The 16,203-nt window shown below is 45.3% G+C and overlaps 1 protein-coding gene across 2 annotated transcripts in view; it reads right to left on the reverse strand.

Annotated features, from left to right (window-relative positions):
* The window catches only part of SLC9A7 (solute carrier family 9 member A7), a 62,776-nt gene extending 48,916 nt beyond the window's left edge, over nt 1–13,860 (reverse strand). Inside the window, exon 1 of one of the 2 annotated variants that reach the window (XM_082784851.1) lies at nt 13,390–13,860. In XM_082784851.1, the coding sequence (XP_082640977.1) occupies nt 13,390–13,672 (283 nt within the window). In that variant the 5' untranslated portion in view covers nt 13,673–13,860. The remainder of the gene's footprint in view (nt 1–13,389) is intronic. The other variant, XM_082784850.1, reaches the window with a different exon arrangement.
* Nucleotides 13,861–16,203: the final 2,343 nt, after the last annotated feature.

Below are 16,203 nucleotides of genomic sequence, written 5' to 3' on the forward strand. Positions count from 1 at the left end.
AGCATGAACGTTGTATTTTGTTTGTGCAGTCCCCAGGTGAACTAGTACTGATGGAACTGGAAGCCCAGGTGATGAAGACAAGTCCACTCTGACCTGCAGTCTACCTGCAAACAGAGGACGATTCAGCCTTCTGAATCAACTCAGATTCTAACCAAGGTGGTAAGATTTCCCTTCTTCAGTGGTCCTGGTATAACATCCCACACCAAAGTGCAGGCAGCTTTATAAGACCTGTCTGACAGGACAAGCACAGCTAACAATGGAAGGAAGAATTAAAGTCTGAAGTTGCAAGCTTTTCCTGAGAAATAAACAAAATCAAGTCATACTTGAGATCCACACTGGTACATCACGTGCTGTCTCCGAATACATTCCCTCTGAGTACTCCTTTATGCTTTCAGTAAAACCTGTATGCTACCCACAGCGAATGTTTTTTGCCAGCCCAAATACATCACAATATACTGCCAAACGACCAAAGCCCGGGACAATCCATCCATTCACGACCACTGGAGTTCATCATTCCTACTTGCTCTTCATCCTTCACAGATGCAGTAACCCTCATGAATGCGGGCTTTCTTTGGATTGCAAACAGCAGCAGCGGGGGCCATAATGAAAATCCATCCAAAGAAATTCAGGCTTTCAAAGCATCCGCTGAAGACTTGCTGATCTGCACATTGATCAGCCAACAAAGGTACATGCTCTCCAACAAAACAGGAAAATTGTAGAAATTAAGTCAAAGGGGGTTTACAAAGCGCTAGACCATTCAGATGTTATATTTCAAAAGCTGCAATATGCTTCTGTATAAACAGAGTTGCTTCCCATCCTCCATCCCAAACACACAACGAGATGGCCTTTCCCCACACCTTGGTACCTAGGGATCAATAACTCGCAGAAAGAAGGAATGACAAAAATCGAACAAGGTTACCAGTGTGCAGAAATTACAGGGCACTGCGGAGCATCCTCCTGCTTCTGTGCAGCCAGCAAATTCGCATCAGCTCCTGACACTGCTCTGTTCCGAAGCAGTGACATTAAAGTAGCTCTTAAGAGAAAAAAACACTGCTGCAATGCCTATTCATGCCAAGGAGCTCAAGAGAATTACCGCTTTAGAGAGCCTTCGCTCTGTGGCAGGCGTACCAGCTGTTACAGTACTCTTGCTATAACAATGCGAATAAAAAAATTGCCTCTCAAATTCTAAGAATAAATTGCACAGTAGACCAGTAAATACACATTCACCAGATTTTTTGCATAGCTTTTAACGAGACTGTATCAACTTAAGCATGAAAACTTGTTATGAAACACGAACTGGTTAAGCAATAATAAATAGGAGACCAAGTTGGAGAACTGCTCCTGAAAGGAAGGCGTTACCTGGCTGCTAGGATAAAGGCTCGGTTTCCAGATCAGAGCTCATTATCATAAAGAAGCAATTGGACTAATTAGCCCAATTTATTTATTGGGCCATACCAATTATTTATGCTGGAAGAAAACATTTCAGAAGCAACAGCAGAACTTTGAAGAAGAACTTTGAACGGGCTGCCCAGGGAAGTGGGGAGTCACCATCCCTGGAGGCCTTTAAAAGACGTTTAGATGTAGAGCTTAGGGATATGGTTTAGTGGGGACTGCTAGCGTTAGGTCAGAGGTTGGACTCGATGATCTTGAGGTCTCTTCCAACCTAGAAATTCTGTGATTCTGTGAAGAGTACAGTGCTGTCCTTGTTGGACTCCACTGGATTGTTCTAACAGCAAAACCAGTTGCTCATAGCAAATACTGACAGGCTGCACTGCAAGAGCATCGGGAAAGCATTACCAGATCGCAATCAGACACATTTTAGACCACAAATGTAACACTAAAAAACCAGCAGGTATTATGACTGAGTGTATAAAACCCACGCATTTAGAAACCAGCACAATGACTGGGCACTCCCGAAAAGCTTGCTTTGAGCACTAGGCTCAGCTATAGTTACTCTCTGAGCAAAATATCTTTTTTCTTTCCTCAGCAGTTTAAGGGAAAGAACACGAAATATAACTAAAAGTTAACAAGGTGTGCCAAATTTCTCCCATCACAATGGTAACTGAAATCTTGCATTGAATTAAACAGTAATAAAGAGATCTGAGCAGATCTTGTGAGTAATATATAGATACTAACTTTAGGCTCGTGTAGATTTAAGCTGATGAGTAGAAGCTGCCCAGCCATTCCCTTGTTCTCTGCTATCACACCACCCCTTCAGGTGCGCTAGGTGTGCCAAGCAAGGTAGGAGTATGAAGAAAATAGGAGTGGTGTTAACAGGTGATTAAAAAAAATATATGGGCTGAGCAATATAATTGTGTTTCTTTAGTCAATGGTGTTTGATTTTTTTTTCCTTGTTGTCATTAGAAAATAAAATATTGCCTTGACATTTAAAGTTATGTACATACTACACCAAATCAAATGCAAAGAAAATAATGTCACCGATTTAGGGAAGTGTCAGAAGACTGTTTCTGTGTTTGGATACACAGTATTGCCCAAGAACAGGCTATTCTGGCAAGCAAGTCAGTCAGCTCTGTGGCATGCGTGTAGTATGTGGGCACTCGCACGTGGGTCAGGAATGTGACCAGTTCACAGATCTCAGTGTCCGGAAAACATGATACAGATATTGCGTAACTTGGATCCTGGCACTTGCCATCACTGCCAAATCTGCCCATTCTTGTTCTTAAGAATTGCCCTTTTCTGCAGCTAAGGGTCCTGAAGATCTCAGCAGATCAGATCCACTAAAAGCCTATTTTTACCCAACTCATAATAACACAGTTGGAATTAAGCCAAGTTGGATTCACTTCCTCGCTCACCAGTCCAAGAGAATTCCATAACATAACCTTGGTAGTAAAGAACAGTAAGCAGTACACTTAAATAGCTTGCAGGCAAAGACAGGTCTAGATCATTTCAGCAATGCTCAGGGAACAGGCCTGCATGACAGAGAAGTTGGTGGCGGCAGGGGGAAGAAGTTATTTCAGTCATTTTGGACTTGAGCCTGTTACCTGTTCTCAAAAGAAATGAAGAGCAAAAACGTTTAGTTTTGACTGAAAAAACAGGCCCAATATACGATGAGGAATCCAAGTTGCCAGCATTAAGCTACTGAATGCACCTTGGGTAAGAAACAGAGAAGAGATGAAGAAAGAGTTGAAGGTGCTTTGCACAAAAAGCTGTAGGACAGAATGAGGACAGTACTCCTAGGGGAGCTGAACATGACCAAAAACAACAGGAAAACCCAGAGGAGCCATTGCAGGGCAACACGTATCTGTACCCACGTCAGCACCTCTTGTATGACAAAAGGAGGGGAAAGGCAGACAGGAGACTACCAAAATCCATACGGACATTATTCTTCAATTATTATTCATTATGTGACCCCCTCTTTTTTCTTGGAGCTATGGTAGAGGTAGAACCTAATGCTAAAAAATGGCTTGTGCTCTGGTAGCAGAGAAACTGTGACTTTGGGCAGCGAGGGTAGCAAACCAAACACTTCAGATGTGTTTTTTCCCCCTCATGTGTTTTTTGTTTGTTTTATAAAAAGAACATAGCTGCAAGTTTAAGCACAACTGAAGAAACCTAGGCCCTGATCCAGGGCCTTAACTTCAACAATCTTGGGTGAACATGTTAATAGATATAGAGTAGATTGCATTTGCACTTCCTGCCTTGACTTTCCAGCCTGTAGCATAGGGCCACACTCAACAGCTAATGAAAAATGTTCTCCATCCCTAATTAGGGTTGACAAAATACATATTGCATCAGGTGCTTCTGATGTCAGCTAAGCAGCTTAGGTATTTGTGTCTGAAGTACAGAGAAACATAACTGTCCTACGTTTTACACTTTGGAAAAGATCCCAGAACCATTAGGATTTGAAACTGAAAATGTTGAAATAAATACACTCAAATATTTGCCAGCAATAGCAATAAACTCCTTTTTTATGCTTCTCTGAAGCTAATATATGGGAAAGGCAAGTAAGAAATCAACATATTAAGTACTAGGTATCACCAAGTTATCCAAGTTATTTTTCCTCTGTTTCATGTGCACATATGTAAAAACTGAGTATGCTGTAATTATATTTAGTTAATGCAGCTTAACAAGCATTCTCAACAGGAAACCACTCACCAACTTCAGTTATGTTGTGCTAAGGAAAAGATTAATTTTGTGTTCATGAAGCTCTGTAAAAAATCATTAGGAGGATGGTCACCCACTGGACTTTTGGAAGCCCAAGAGATCTGTGTGTTCTGAACAGACTCCTTCTCAGAGAGGGAGAGAGCGATTTGGGAGCAGCAAATGCCCTGACAACTTAATAAGTCCAAACTCCAGAGAAAAATTAAAGCTGGTATGGAAACAGAATCTTCCCATTTAAGCTCCTTAAGTCTGAAGAATATGTCTGGGACTAAGCACATAAACACACCACTCTAACATAGATGAATGTGGTTTGAGGGGTTTAAAGGTTAAAAGTGTTTAGAGATAAAAATCAACTTCATGAAGTATTTGCCAAGTTACGTACACTGCTGTGCAGAGATGAAAAAACAGTAATGGTCAGGCTAAAATATTGCAGCAATACTCAGTTACCCACATGAAAGTCTATCCCAGAGTTAAGGCTAATTCACTTACACCATCACGTCTGCCAGATGCTCTCCTCCTTTGGCATACTCCCGCTGAACAGTGCGAATAAGCTCCCTGCAAGATTCCCAGTAGATGCAGCAAAGCTGTGTCTTCCGTGCTGTGCCACACTCGTGCCTTGAGGCTTTGTACTCTGGCAGTCAAGCGAAACCAGCCCAAGTGCCTGCTTCCACCCCATGGGGCACATCCCTCCTGACCAGCCAAGGAGCTCTCTATTTTTGCCAGTTCAAACTCCATTAAGTCCAACTTTTAAAGACTACTTAGAGTCACTTAAATAGCAAAGCTAAGAGCCGGCTGGAATAAATTGGTGTTTCAGGCCAAGAATAACAAGTTCAAATACAATATCCACTAGCAAATATAAATATAGCATGAATTTTATTCCCTGTTTCTCAGCCACACACAGACAAGCAGGTACCTAACTAGGTCTTTGATTACTGCTGTTATACAAAACAAGCCAACCCAGATCATTTTCAAACATGTCCTGATGAAGCCTCTACAAGTAACTAATCTCCAAACATCTATATACTTTTAAAAATACTTAACAGTACAGAAGAGTTTGCAATTCACCCGCAGAAACAACCAGGTCCTGAGACTGCAATAACAGCTATTATTTATTTTTATGACTTTGGGGTTCTTCCTTGGTATTCAGGTAATGCAAGGACATGACCTGCAGCGTCAGCAGAGTCCTGGATGGAGGAAGTATTCAGCTCCGTAGCAGAAGACTTGTATGTGCAGCCAAGTCTGCAAAGCAAGTTCTCCAGCCACAGAAAAGGGTGGATGCTGGGGCCGAATCCTATCAGTTTGCTCATGAAGAAGGCAAATTAAGGAAGAACATTCACGTTGTCTCATGGATAAGGGGAAGGAGAGAGACCAACACCCAACCAGTATGCACAGTGAAGACTGACATGAAAGGAAGAACAAATAGGAGGGATCACGCAGCAGTAAAACAGCTGAGATGTATATGACACTTTAAATGCAGGCCCCCTTTCACTACTGAAAGACTTGATTATAAAGTGCTAAGAAGTGGGGGGAATAACAATTATCTCACCAAATCAGTGTGGAAAGAGGTAATATCCATCTTACTGGATTTAAAGAATACTAATCAAAAGCTATCCATACCCTTGCAGGACACAATACTTTTATCAAGTCTCATGCTTGCAGGACATCCAACTGCACAGGACACTTTAACCAAAGGTAGCCACCGATGTTAGGAGTCACAGGTGCACACATCACACAGTGACACGGTGCCAACATGATGAAGACTGTCATCTTATGCACAGACAAGTTAATTGCACTTTGGGACACACTTACACTGTGCTCTTTTGTTTCTACACTTTTTATTTTTTCTTAAGAATAGTCCACCCACCTTCATAAGGAAAGAGCAGAAGAACAACTAAAGAAACTACTGAGGAGAATTGCTCCAGAGCTCTTTCAGCAGGGGACACGTCACAAAACCTGTGAGCTGTGACAGCGGCAGGCAGGGAGAAGCAGCGCAGGCCACAGCAGGGCTTCCCTGTGAGCCCTCGTGTGGGGCAGCCATGTTGGGCCCACGGGTCGCTGCCAGGCCGGGTCCCTCAGTCTTCCTCCATGCCTTGCTCACATGCTCACAGCTGTATCAAGAGGAATTTGGAACTTAAACCCTGCCTTTGAAACCGAATGTGAAATGCCAAAGCCAGGAAGAAAGCACACCCCTCCCTCGGCCAGGAGCACAGTTCACCTTCCTCCAGGCTAATTGAAGGGGAGCCTCCAACTCTCTCGCCCTGATAAAAACCAACTCCCTCGCCATAGCTTTCAGGGGCCTTTAGGCACCTCTAAACTGAAGTGAATTGTCTGATTTCAGGGCATGATAAAAAGCAGTGTTTTTTTGTTTGTTTGTTTGTTTGTTTTTGTGTTTTTTTTTTTTTTAAATCATTTCCCTTTTATTCCTTCACACTCTGTTAATTGCAGGCTGAAGTGCTTTTTAATAGGAGGGGAAAAAAAGCAGTACTTTTGAGCTAAATCACCCATCTTCCGTAGACACAGAAGAGATCTGATCTGCTGAGAACAACTGTGTATTTTTACAGCACTAGTGGAAGTGTTCAAGATAAATACCCTTCTGAAAAATAATAGCTTGTATCGCACTCCTTTCAATATAGATACCACTTAGTCTAAAGCAGAGGGAGAAAGGCTACATTCAGTCTTAAATGGGGATGAAGTATTAATCCTAAATCACAAATAAGAGCACTCTAAAACTTTTTTTCTTCAATCTGCAAGCTGCTGTTTCTAGCTGTCAGAGTGAAAGTAACAGCCCTGAGTGAGATACTGAGGCTGTCTCCAAGGAACAGTTCAGCAGTTCAGTGCAGGACTCACAGCAGTCAGCAAGAAAAGCACATCCACGGCACGCAGCAAGCTTCAAAGGGCTAGATAGGAACTGCAACACCTGCAGGAAGTGTCCTTAGCGTCCATAGCTCTGAACCTATTTGTGTTATTATTTTGGATGGCTGACTTGCAGTTCCTGCTTCAGATTTCTGGTTCCTAGATCACCTCTCGCAGGCGACAGATACTATCACCTCTATCTAAATAACAAAGATGCTTAGTTGCTCAGATAGTAGGGTTGGGGTGGAAATATCTCCCTATCAGAAGGGAGGGAAAGGTTTCACACACACTTTAAGGTGTTGTCTTGAACTGCTACATAGAATAGGTTTGGAAGGGAAAGTTAATGTCCATTAGGAAGGAAGGGGGCAAAAGACTTACTATGCACCTGCAATGCGAGGTTTGTGGCGACACAAGCAGGAACATAGCTAGCTGAATCAAGACATCTGTCGGAGACTCTAGCCTTCCCATAGCTGCTCTCAGAGCCATCTCTGTACGCTGCAGGAATCCATCACAGCTTGGAGGCAAGGCCAGGCCCCCCACAGAAGTGAGAGCTCGGGCCCTATCGAGTCAGAGGCGAGGTGTCAGCTTGTTTCCAGTTGCACCAGCTCTGCCAACAGCAGGAGCCAGGAGCACATACAGCAGAAGCCTTCAGTTCCCACCTCTGTCAGTGAGCCTGACACAGTCACTTAGGAAGGAGTTTTGTAGGTCGCACTCCTGCACTCAAATGCTGCCCAGGACTGGCTGTACAAATGAACCTGTAGCACTTCTGAAAGCACCCTGCTGCGCACCTAATTGCTTTGCATGACAGCGACTTCAGTGTTATGATGCTCTGGTTTTTCTTTAGCACAAAAGGTGAGAAAGAAATGTAAGAGATGCTGCAACAGAGTCCACAACCAAAATGACTTCAATCCAGCACAATATTAAAAAAAATAATCACGTAAAACAGTGTCAAAATTGTTCATTCTATTTTGAATAAGGTATAAGGTAATATTGTATTGCAAAATCCAGAAATGAGATTGTGATGGTTGCTATTCAGATTTTTGATAGCATGACCTAGGAAATATTTCTTATTATCTTTTTGTTATCCATAAAGAAAACACCCAACTTAACAAAGGGAAAGGAAACAGCTGAAAACCCAGACCTGTTCTGTCCCAACCACGTTCTCCCAAAAACACGGAGCCCAATTCCTAAGTAGAGAAGCACTGAGGTGGGGATACCATCAGCACCCAAGAAGCATTCGGGGGTATCCCTGTAGGGCTTGACAGCTTTTATACGCTCCCTCATCATCCCCTTTTCAGTCTTATCTGCAGTAAGGGCTGAGGGTACTGGAATAGCTGCAGGCATCTCTAGGGGAATTCAGCCCTTGTGTTGTTTTAGGGAAATTCCTTGGACAACCTGTTGAGAGCCATTTCTGTTGCAAGGTGGCAAAGAAACCAGAAATTAACAAAAAAAAATCTGAAATGGACTAATGAAAATCTCAAGCTAGGTAATGTGTAACATGCTGTAGAAGAATATCACCGTCTAATAACAAAGCTGTGCACTAGACATTGGGTTACCTGCCCTCAGTTCAGCACACTCTTACCAAGAAGACCATTCACTGTACAGACACACACGAGCACAAGACAAGCACGTGTGAGAGCTCTGCAGCATTACTAGCACTTGTTTACAGCAACTTTCTAATTCAGATGAGAATTGAAGTATATGCAGAGGGAACACTTTCCTTCCTACCACGACAGTTTGATGTTGTAGAGCAGCACTAGCTTCAAAAGCCAGTTACATTACCAAAAGGCTGCTCAGACAGAGGAAATCCGGGGTTGTCATTTCTCTCCTCATAAATCTGGGGTTGGCATTTCTCTCCTCTCCTACAAGTGATCAGAAAGGTATTTTGACACTGATTTGATAGTGCATTGAGAAGCTAAGATTAACAAAAAAGAACTAATTTATATTAATTGCTATTGAAAACACTTCAAAAAAAAAACAAACAACAAAAACAAACAAACAAACAAAAAAAAAAATCACCCTACTGTCCTGAGGACTATAACTGAATTGTATCCCAGAGACACTTCAGAAATATTTAGGCCACCCAGCTATCCCACCTGAAAAGCAGAGTTGAAATAGAGGTAGGTTAATGGCAGAGATACAACGTTTCTGAAATCTCTCACAAGACAAAGATTTTTACAACTATGTAGGCAGAGCCCACAAAGTAAGCTTAGAAACAAGATTTGCGGTACAACTGAAGTGTCCAGAGCACCCAAAGGATGGAGCAAGACTCATTTTGAAAGTTTGCAACTCGGTGATTTAGAAAGAACATGCAGGCTGCCAAAGAGAAGATAACGCTCTTGAAATTGAGTGCTTGGAGTTTTGCTCCTAAATCTAATAGTGAAATGCTCACATAAAAGTGGTTTATTAAACATCAACTCTGCCATTATTTTGACAGCCACAGAGATGCATCAGGTCCTCTCTTGCATGTCTCCAGCCTAGAATTGTAACAGATAACACTGCAGTGAGATGAGACAAGGACAGGCTTTCTGTACTTACTCTCCAGATACAAGAACCTCATCTAAAACTGAGTATTTCAGAACAAATTTAGTATTTTTTATCCTGAACATCAACCTCACCTCTCATTTCTGATTTACAAAGAGTAACAGAAGTTTCCAGTGACTCATCATACATTGTTTTTCTTAGTACTCGAGTCCAGTTTGGCTTTCATTTCCACCTGCAGGGAGTGCAGCTTTGAATAGAAGAGCCTAACAAACGATCCGGCTACCTAGGCTTGCTCCCTGCGTCACACGAGGCCAGACTTTGATGGAATTGTTCGGGCAGCGTGACCTTTGGGAGTAACGTGGCTGATAAAGGAGAGCGGCACGCAACAAAGGCAGCAGCAGTGAAAACCAGGGCAGGCAGCCAGGCCGCGGCACCACGAGGTGCGGCCCACAGGTGGCTCGGACCTGCACTGCAGTCAGGGAGGCCCCAGCTTCAGCTGGGACCCGTGCTGACGTGCTCTCCTCTGGCATCCTGTGTTTCCTTAAAGCCCAGGAGGGCTCCCAGGAGGAGCCAAGGCAGCCCCGCACCACCAAGCCCCTTCAGGAAGGGCACAGCTCTGGGCACTGTGCCCTCAGGACTCAGGAAGCACAATGCGAGTGTCACGGCCACCACAAGTTGGCATGCACCTCATTTCCTTCATTGCCCTCAATCTACTTTTTTCTCCCCCCTCCTCCTCCCTCTAATTGCTCCGTAATGACTCTCATTAGCAATACCATTGGTGGAGCAGCTGCAGAAGAGCAGCACTCCCTGTTAACGTGTGAAGACCAGGCTTCAACCCTATTCACAAGCCTCTTCTGGAACCACCTGGGCACAGACACCGTGCAGTGCCATGGTGCAGAACCAGTCAGCACTGCACCTGAACCTGCAGCTCTTGGTGAACAGTATTTTAAGACATCCAAAAGATCTCTTTCCCTTTCACATATGCAGCTGTCAGAGCTAGCACGTGCACCTGAGCTCTGTGACTTTCATATTTCTTGATCTTATTTCTAAGACTTTAAGCTGTGCACCACACAAGAAAGCAGCACTGTAAGTCATTAAGCAGTCGTGTAAACTTCACGTTATTTTACATCTTAACAGACACTTCCAGGAGGCCATTTAGCACATCAGAATAATAGACAGGAAAACAGTGACTGTCCCTGAAGAGATGGTGACAGCACAGGAAACAAGAAACATGGCAAGACCCTGTTATGGTCCCAATGGCTTCTGAACCAAAGCAGCTCACATGGTGAAGTTCCACAACACCCTGCAAATCTGGACAGGGCAGGAGCCTTTGCTCTGCTGAGGGCTGGGTAACTGTTAGACTACCACACTAAAACTGACCGGCATGACAGATGCCTCCTACTCAACAGGAAAGGCGCTACTTAAAGCCCAGAAGAAATGCAAACTTCAGCAGCACCAGCAGCATTTGGGCCACAGGCCCCTTCAGCTGGATAAAGCGCGTGCTTTCTGTATCAGAAACGCGATCAGATCAGCAGCCAAAACATGGCGAAAGTAGAACAGGATGTGCTTGTAGCTGGGTTCTGAGAAAAGATAAGTGAGAAATGCTGGTTAAAGGTCTGGCTGCAGGCAGCTTCTGCTCTCGCCGCCCACCACCTCAAGCCGCTGTCATGCCACCTGATTCCTGCTGTGCTCGAGGAAAGAGGTCGGATGGCACGCTGCTGTGCGGCTAGACCAGAAATAAGAAGAGCTCCATCCCCTCTTCCTAAAGAAGGGAAGAAGCAAGCAACCGTCAGCACCTCCAGCTCTAACTACCTCAAACGCATCATGCTGCCAGGTTTTCATCTGCTGCAATCACCCCAAGATTCAGTCACTGGAACCAACCATTTCAGAGGGCTTTTAGGTGCAACAAGACCAGTTTTTCTGGGTCATTGTCTCCACGATAAAAAGTAATCGGCATTTAACTGCCAGCCTACTTTTCTCCTGTACTTGAAAGCCTTTTACTCACCGCTAAAAGCCACTGTTAAAGAAATGGAATGCAAAACGGTACAGGAGCTGTCGACTGGAGCTTAAAACCCTGCGAAAGTTACCTACATCAATACCATGCTGATCAATACATCTTGAGAGCACCTAGACACCTGTTATCATAATCAGAACTGCTTCATGCCAGGTGCTTCTGCTTTTAGGACTACAAACTTCGGTTAGAATATCTCCACACGATTTTATGTCAAACATTAAATGTGTCATAAACATCCAGTTTGAGACGTGTGCATTTCTCAGATCCCAAGTTATCAGCAAAGCATAAACGTTTCTCAGCTTAACCACTGTCTGTTAAATAACAGAAAGAAGAGGAAAACACTCCCATGTGAAGAATAAAGCTTGGTTATCAGAAGTGCAGCAGACAGTTACTATGATACTTACTATGTTTTTTTTTTTCTTTGCTCTAAAGGAAGTCTACAAAACATTTAAACGAAGCCAGGCCTCAGCAGAGCTTCACAGGCACCGAAGGCTAACAGCGTAAAACAGAACTGCACTTGCTGAGTATGTTTCCTCAGACATTTGCTGTGACATGGCAAGAGTCATTTTGCTTGGGAGGTAGGAAAGTGTGTGTTTTGGGGTACCAGAGGGGTTCATTGGGATGTTTCCCCAAGATATTCACTGTCTATGAAAACAAAAAGATTTAGGTGAGGGAGTGCCAAGAACATGCGGCAGCTCGAGCCAATCATTATTTTGGCAGTGTTGCCTATGGTGCAGAAAGGGCCATAGCATGGCACTTTTTCCACCACACAATTTCACCATTTGTACATCAAATCAGGAATCTAGTGCCCATTTCATGGATCAGCAACTGCAAGCTATCGTAAACTAATTTGAGTTTAACGAGAGGCAGAAGCTCTGTGGGTGAACAATTTCTTGTTGCCACCACAGCTCATCAAAATGCAAACGCCCTTGATGCCCTGTTATTCGTATTGCACACATCAGCACGCCCATGTACGCAGAATTTCTACCATACAGCCAACCACCTGGAGCACTGTAATGGTCTTAAAGCAGTTTCTGAAGGTGACAGCACCAGGGTGATATTTAAATAACGTCCTCAATGCAACCTTACTCTGTCACTTCCAATCAGCATTCGTACAGTTAATCTACCACCTCCCGGGTGCTATTCAACTGTTAAGGATTACGATATGTTAAGGATTACGATGCTCGTGCATAATTTACTTGTATGCCCGGTCTTTAATTTGCCAGTTTTCAACAAGGAGCATATGTGAAATACACAGCAATGCAGCAAAGATATCAGTGACTAAGAGCAAAGCGGGGTGGTTTGAGAGATGCTTCAGCAGAGGAAAATTCCACTGCTTGGCAAGCAACCACGTCCATCCTGAGAGCAGTAGTACTCGGCGGGGAGGACCCCCTTCCCTGCTGCATTTCTCACCCGTGGCGTCCCAACCCGCAGCGGGCAGGTGTTTCGCACTGCTCAGCGGGAACGCCAACTAAGAAATCAGAAAGGCCCGCAGCGCTAGGGCAGGACAAATCAGTTTCCAAATGGGTGACCGCTTCTCCTCGGGACCGTCACGTCCCCTGTAGTGCACGAATCCCAACTGCATAAGTTCGCAGCAGGGCGCTACGCCCCAGCACGGGCTCACCTGCAGCTCCCTGCACCAGTGGCTCGTGGAAACAGCTGGGAGCCCGGCTTACCCCAACCACCAGCGCCACGGGAAGCGGGCGAGGACACGCACAGGCTCTGTGCAGGCACTCACTGCCACTTTCCTGGCGCTCCCTGGGAGCAGGAGCAGACAAAGCCACCCCAGCACTGCACGCATTGAACAGGATGGGTTCAGGACGAGCTGGGGGCGCTTTGCAGGCTACCTGCTTTGCGATGCAGGCAGGACCCGCACCCTGCTACAAGCAGCCCCCCAAGCCCAGCCCAGCCCAGCTCACCGTAGATCATGGCCAGGCCGGTCTCGTGGAGGAAGCGGACACGGCGGTGCTTGAAGAGCCAGATGGTGAGAATGGTGAGGGTGAGCAGCAGGATGAAGGTGAGCAGGCTCACGCTGTCCTGCCGGTGGCTCTCCTCCGCCTCCTGCTCGGTGGCGAGCTCCTCCATGGCGCTGCTGCTACCACCACCACCAGCAGCAGCAGCAGCGCCGGGCTCGGCCGCCTGCAGCCCGCCGGCCCCCAGCAGGAGGAAGAGGAGGAGGAGGAAGAGCGGCGGCAGCGACATGGCCGCGGCTGCCCGGGCCCCGAGCCGGGGGAGGCGGCCCCAGCCCCAGCCCCGGCCCCGGCCCGGCACAGAGCGAGGCGCCGGCCCCCGGCCCCTGACAGGCGGCGGCCGCGGGGCGGAGCCGGGGCGGCTCCTGGGCCGCAGGGGCGGGCAGCGAGGGCCGTGGGGGGAAAGCTGGGGCCGGTGGGGCCAAAATCTCAACTTTCTGCCCCGACTCGGTGCTGTGACGAGAGGCAGGGGCTGGCCGTGTCTGGGAAGGAGGGGGGAAATGGGGCGGCGCGGCTCGCTGCGCCTGCAGGGGCTGGGCTCGCTGCTCGGGGGGAAAGGCAGCTGAAAAGGCTGTGGAGACGTCCAGCTGGCTGTACAGCAGGTGCCCCAGGGGCAGTGCTGCCCTCTGCCTCAATGTTAATGCACAGCTGGTCCTCTGGGTGTGCTCTGGGGTTTTCAAGAGTCTGTCCCAAACTTTCCTGCTAGTGGACTCGGGATTGCCTCTTACCTCATACACTTTCATTCATAGGAGTCCCTTCTAGAAACTTTTCAAGACGGTAACTATGTACATTCACATCTTTATTTACACATAGTCCCTTTAAACATGCTATTTATACAAGCTCCTCAGCAACCTTCAAAACCTGGTACAGTTATCTGTAAAGGTTGTTTTGTACTGCAGTGAAAGTGTTCCTCGAGGAGATGAAAAATGCTCATTTGCCTTAAAGACCTAGCTCTTAAACCTACATGAACCGCGAAAAATTGCCGCCTTCAGACTGTCTCATGTTAAATCTCACATTCAGGTTAGTGTTTCTCTTGCAAAGATAGCGTTGTACCTCCAAATCTTCAGGACTTAACAACCTATAGGCCTCACAGCAGCCTACAGGTGTGCAATACGGTGCTAGGTATGTGTAATGCTGATAAAGTTGGAAAATAAAAAATAAATAAATAATGTAAAATAAAAAGCTATACGACCATAGTAACAGAATCACTAAGGTTGGAAAAGCCCTCCAAGATCATCTGGTCCAACCATCCTCCTGCCACCAATATCACCCACTAAGTCATGTCCCTAAGCACCACATCCAACCTTTTTGGCTCTCTTCTGTTTTGTTCTTTGCTGTGCGCTGTGTTGTGCCAAGTAAAGTCAGTCCCTGAGTGTATGGTGGGTCTTAAGAAAGCAATTTACATCTATGCTTTATCTACCTCATCTACCTCGTAGATGAGCTGCAGTCAGCATCTTAAATTGCATTCTGCAAAATCTTCCACCAGTAATTTGTATTTTATCTTCCAGCATTCCTGCAGGTCAGATGCATTATGCCTCCTGCTCTCCAGGCAACAGTGAGTAATATCAAGGCAATTCTTTCAATGCTGAAGTGTAATAGCCTGGACTTACTCTTTTTTTTTTTTTTCTTTCAGCTGAACTATTGTTTGTGGAGGAAAACATTATCTATAGTTTGGCATGTCGGTTACCATAAGCACAACTTTTAAATCTCCACACTCAAATTTATGTGTTTTGACTGCTGCATTGCCCTTGTAGCCTCTGCCCAGGTATCCCCTCATCCTAGGGACACCTCCACTAAAATCAGCACCTCAGTGGGCACTGTCCCAAAATATTTTTATTGCACATAAAATTTATTTTTGCCACTGTTGTGCATAAAATCCAGTAAAACTCATCCTTGTGTTGGACAATGGGGACGTGACTAAATCACATACACAAATTGGTGACAAGAATATGATCGTTTCCATCTGTTTAGGAGTTCAGTCAACTTTTAATAGCGATGTAATTAAGGTCTCCTCCGTTCTGTGCATTGTCTAATAGGTTGTTGCCAGGAAATTTGATGCACATATTCCCACATGTGGTATATGTGGCTCCTACAGACCAAAGTTTGTTGTTCTTACACTCATGGATTGGTATGATGGTGCCTGAATAGTTCATCTGATTTAAACAGGATCATTTGGTGAGTATAGCATCAAATAAAATAAAGGTATCGGCCTTAGCTTGTCTACGTAGCACTGTGAACCAGGATTTACAGCATCCTTCTGTGAGAGCTGTGTTCATACACCTCAGTACCTTACAGCAATGTCTCTAGTGGACTGCTGTGATGGTTTTAGTCCATTAGGAACATCAGCAACATCACCTCTAGGTAAGCTTCATCACCACAGTAATCCTGTGGTTGCAGCTGTGCTCCAGACTTTTTGGCAGGTCTCTGCCTGCCTTCCCATGCCATTCTGCACTAAACCTTTGCGTTCTCTGTAAGTGGCACCTGCATGTTACCTCTGTTTCAAGGCCACCACATACATTGTAACCTATTCACTTAGCAAAACTATCTTTGTTCTATCCCTACTTTCTTCCTACTTGCCATATTTTTATCTGGTTCCATGCAGAGGCCTTAGATTTGATTGCTGTCTGAGAGGCCCCGCTCGAGGCAGAAACAATGACGTGCAAGGTGATGGCCAGGTGGGATCACAACAGAGGCATCAAGGTCATAACACAAAAGCTATGAGATGGCAGTGGACAAAATCTAATCATTCTACTGAGTTCAGCC

The sequence above is a fragment of the Aythya marila genome (assembly GCF_965140915.1).
Source record: "Aythya marila genome assembly, chromosome: 1".
NCBI classification, from domain to species: domain Eukaryota; kingdom Metazoa; phylum Chordata; class Aves; order Anseriformes; family Anatidae; genus Aythya; species Aythya marila.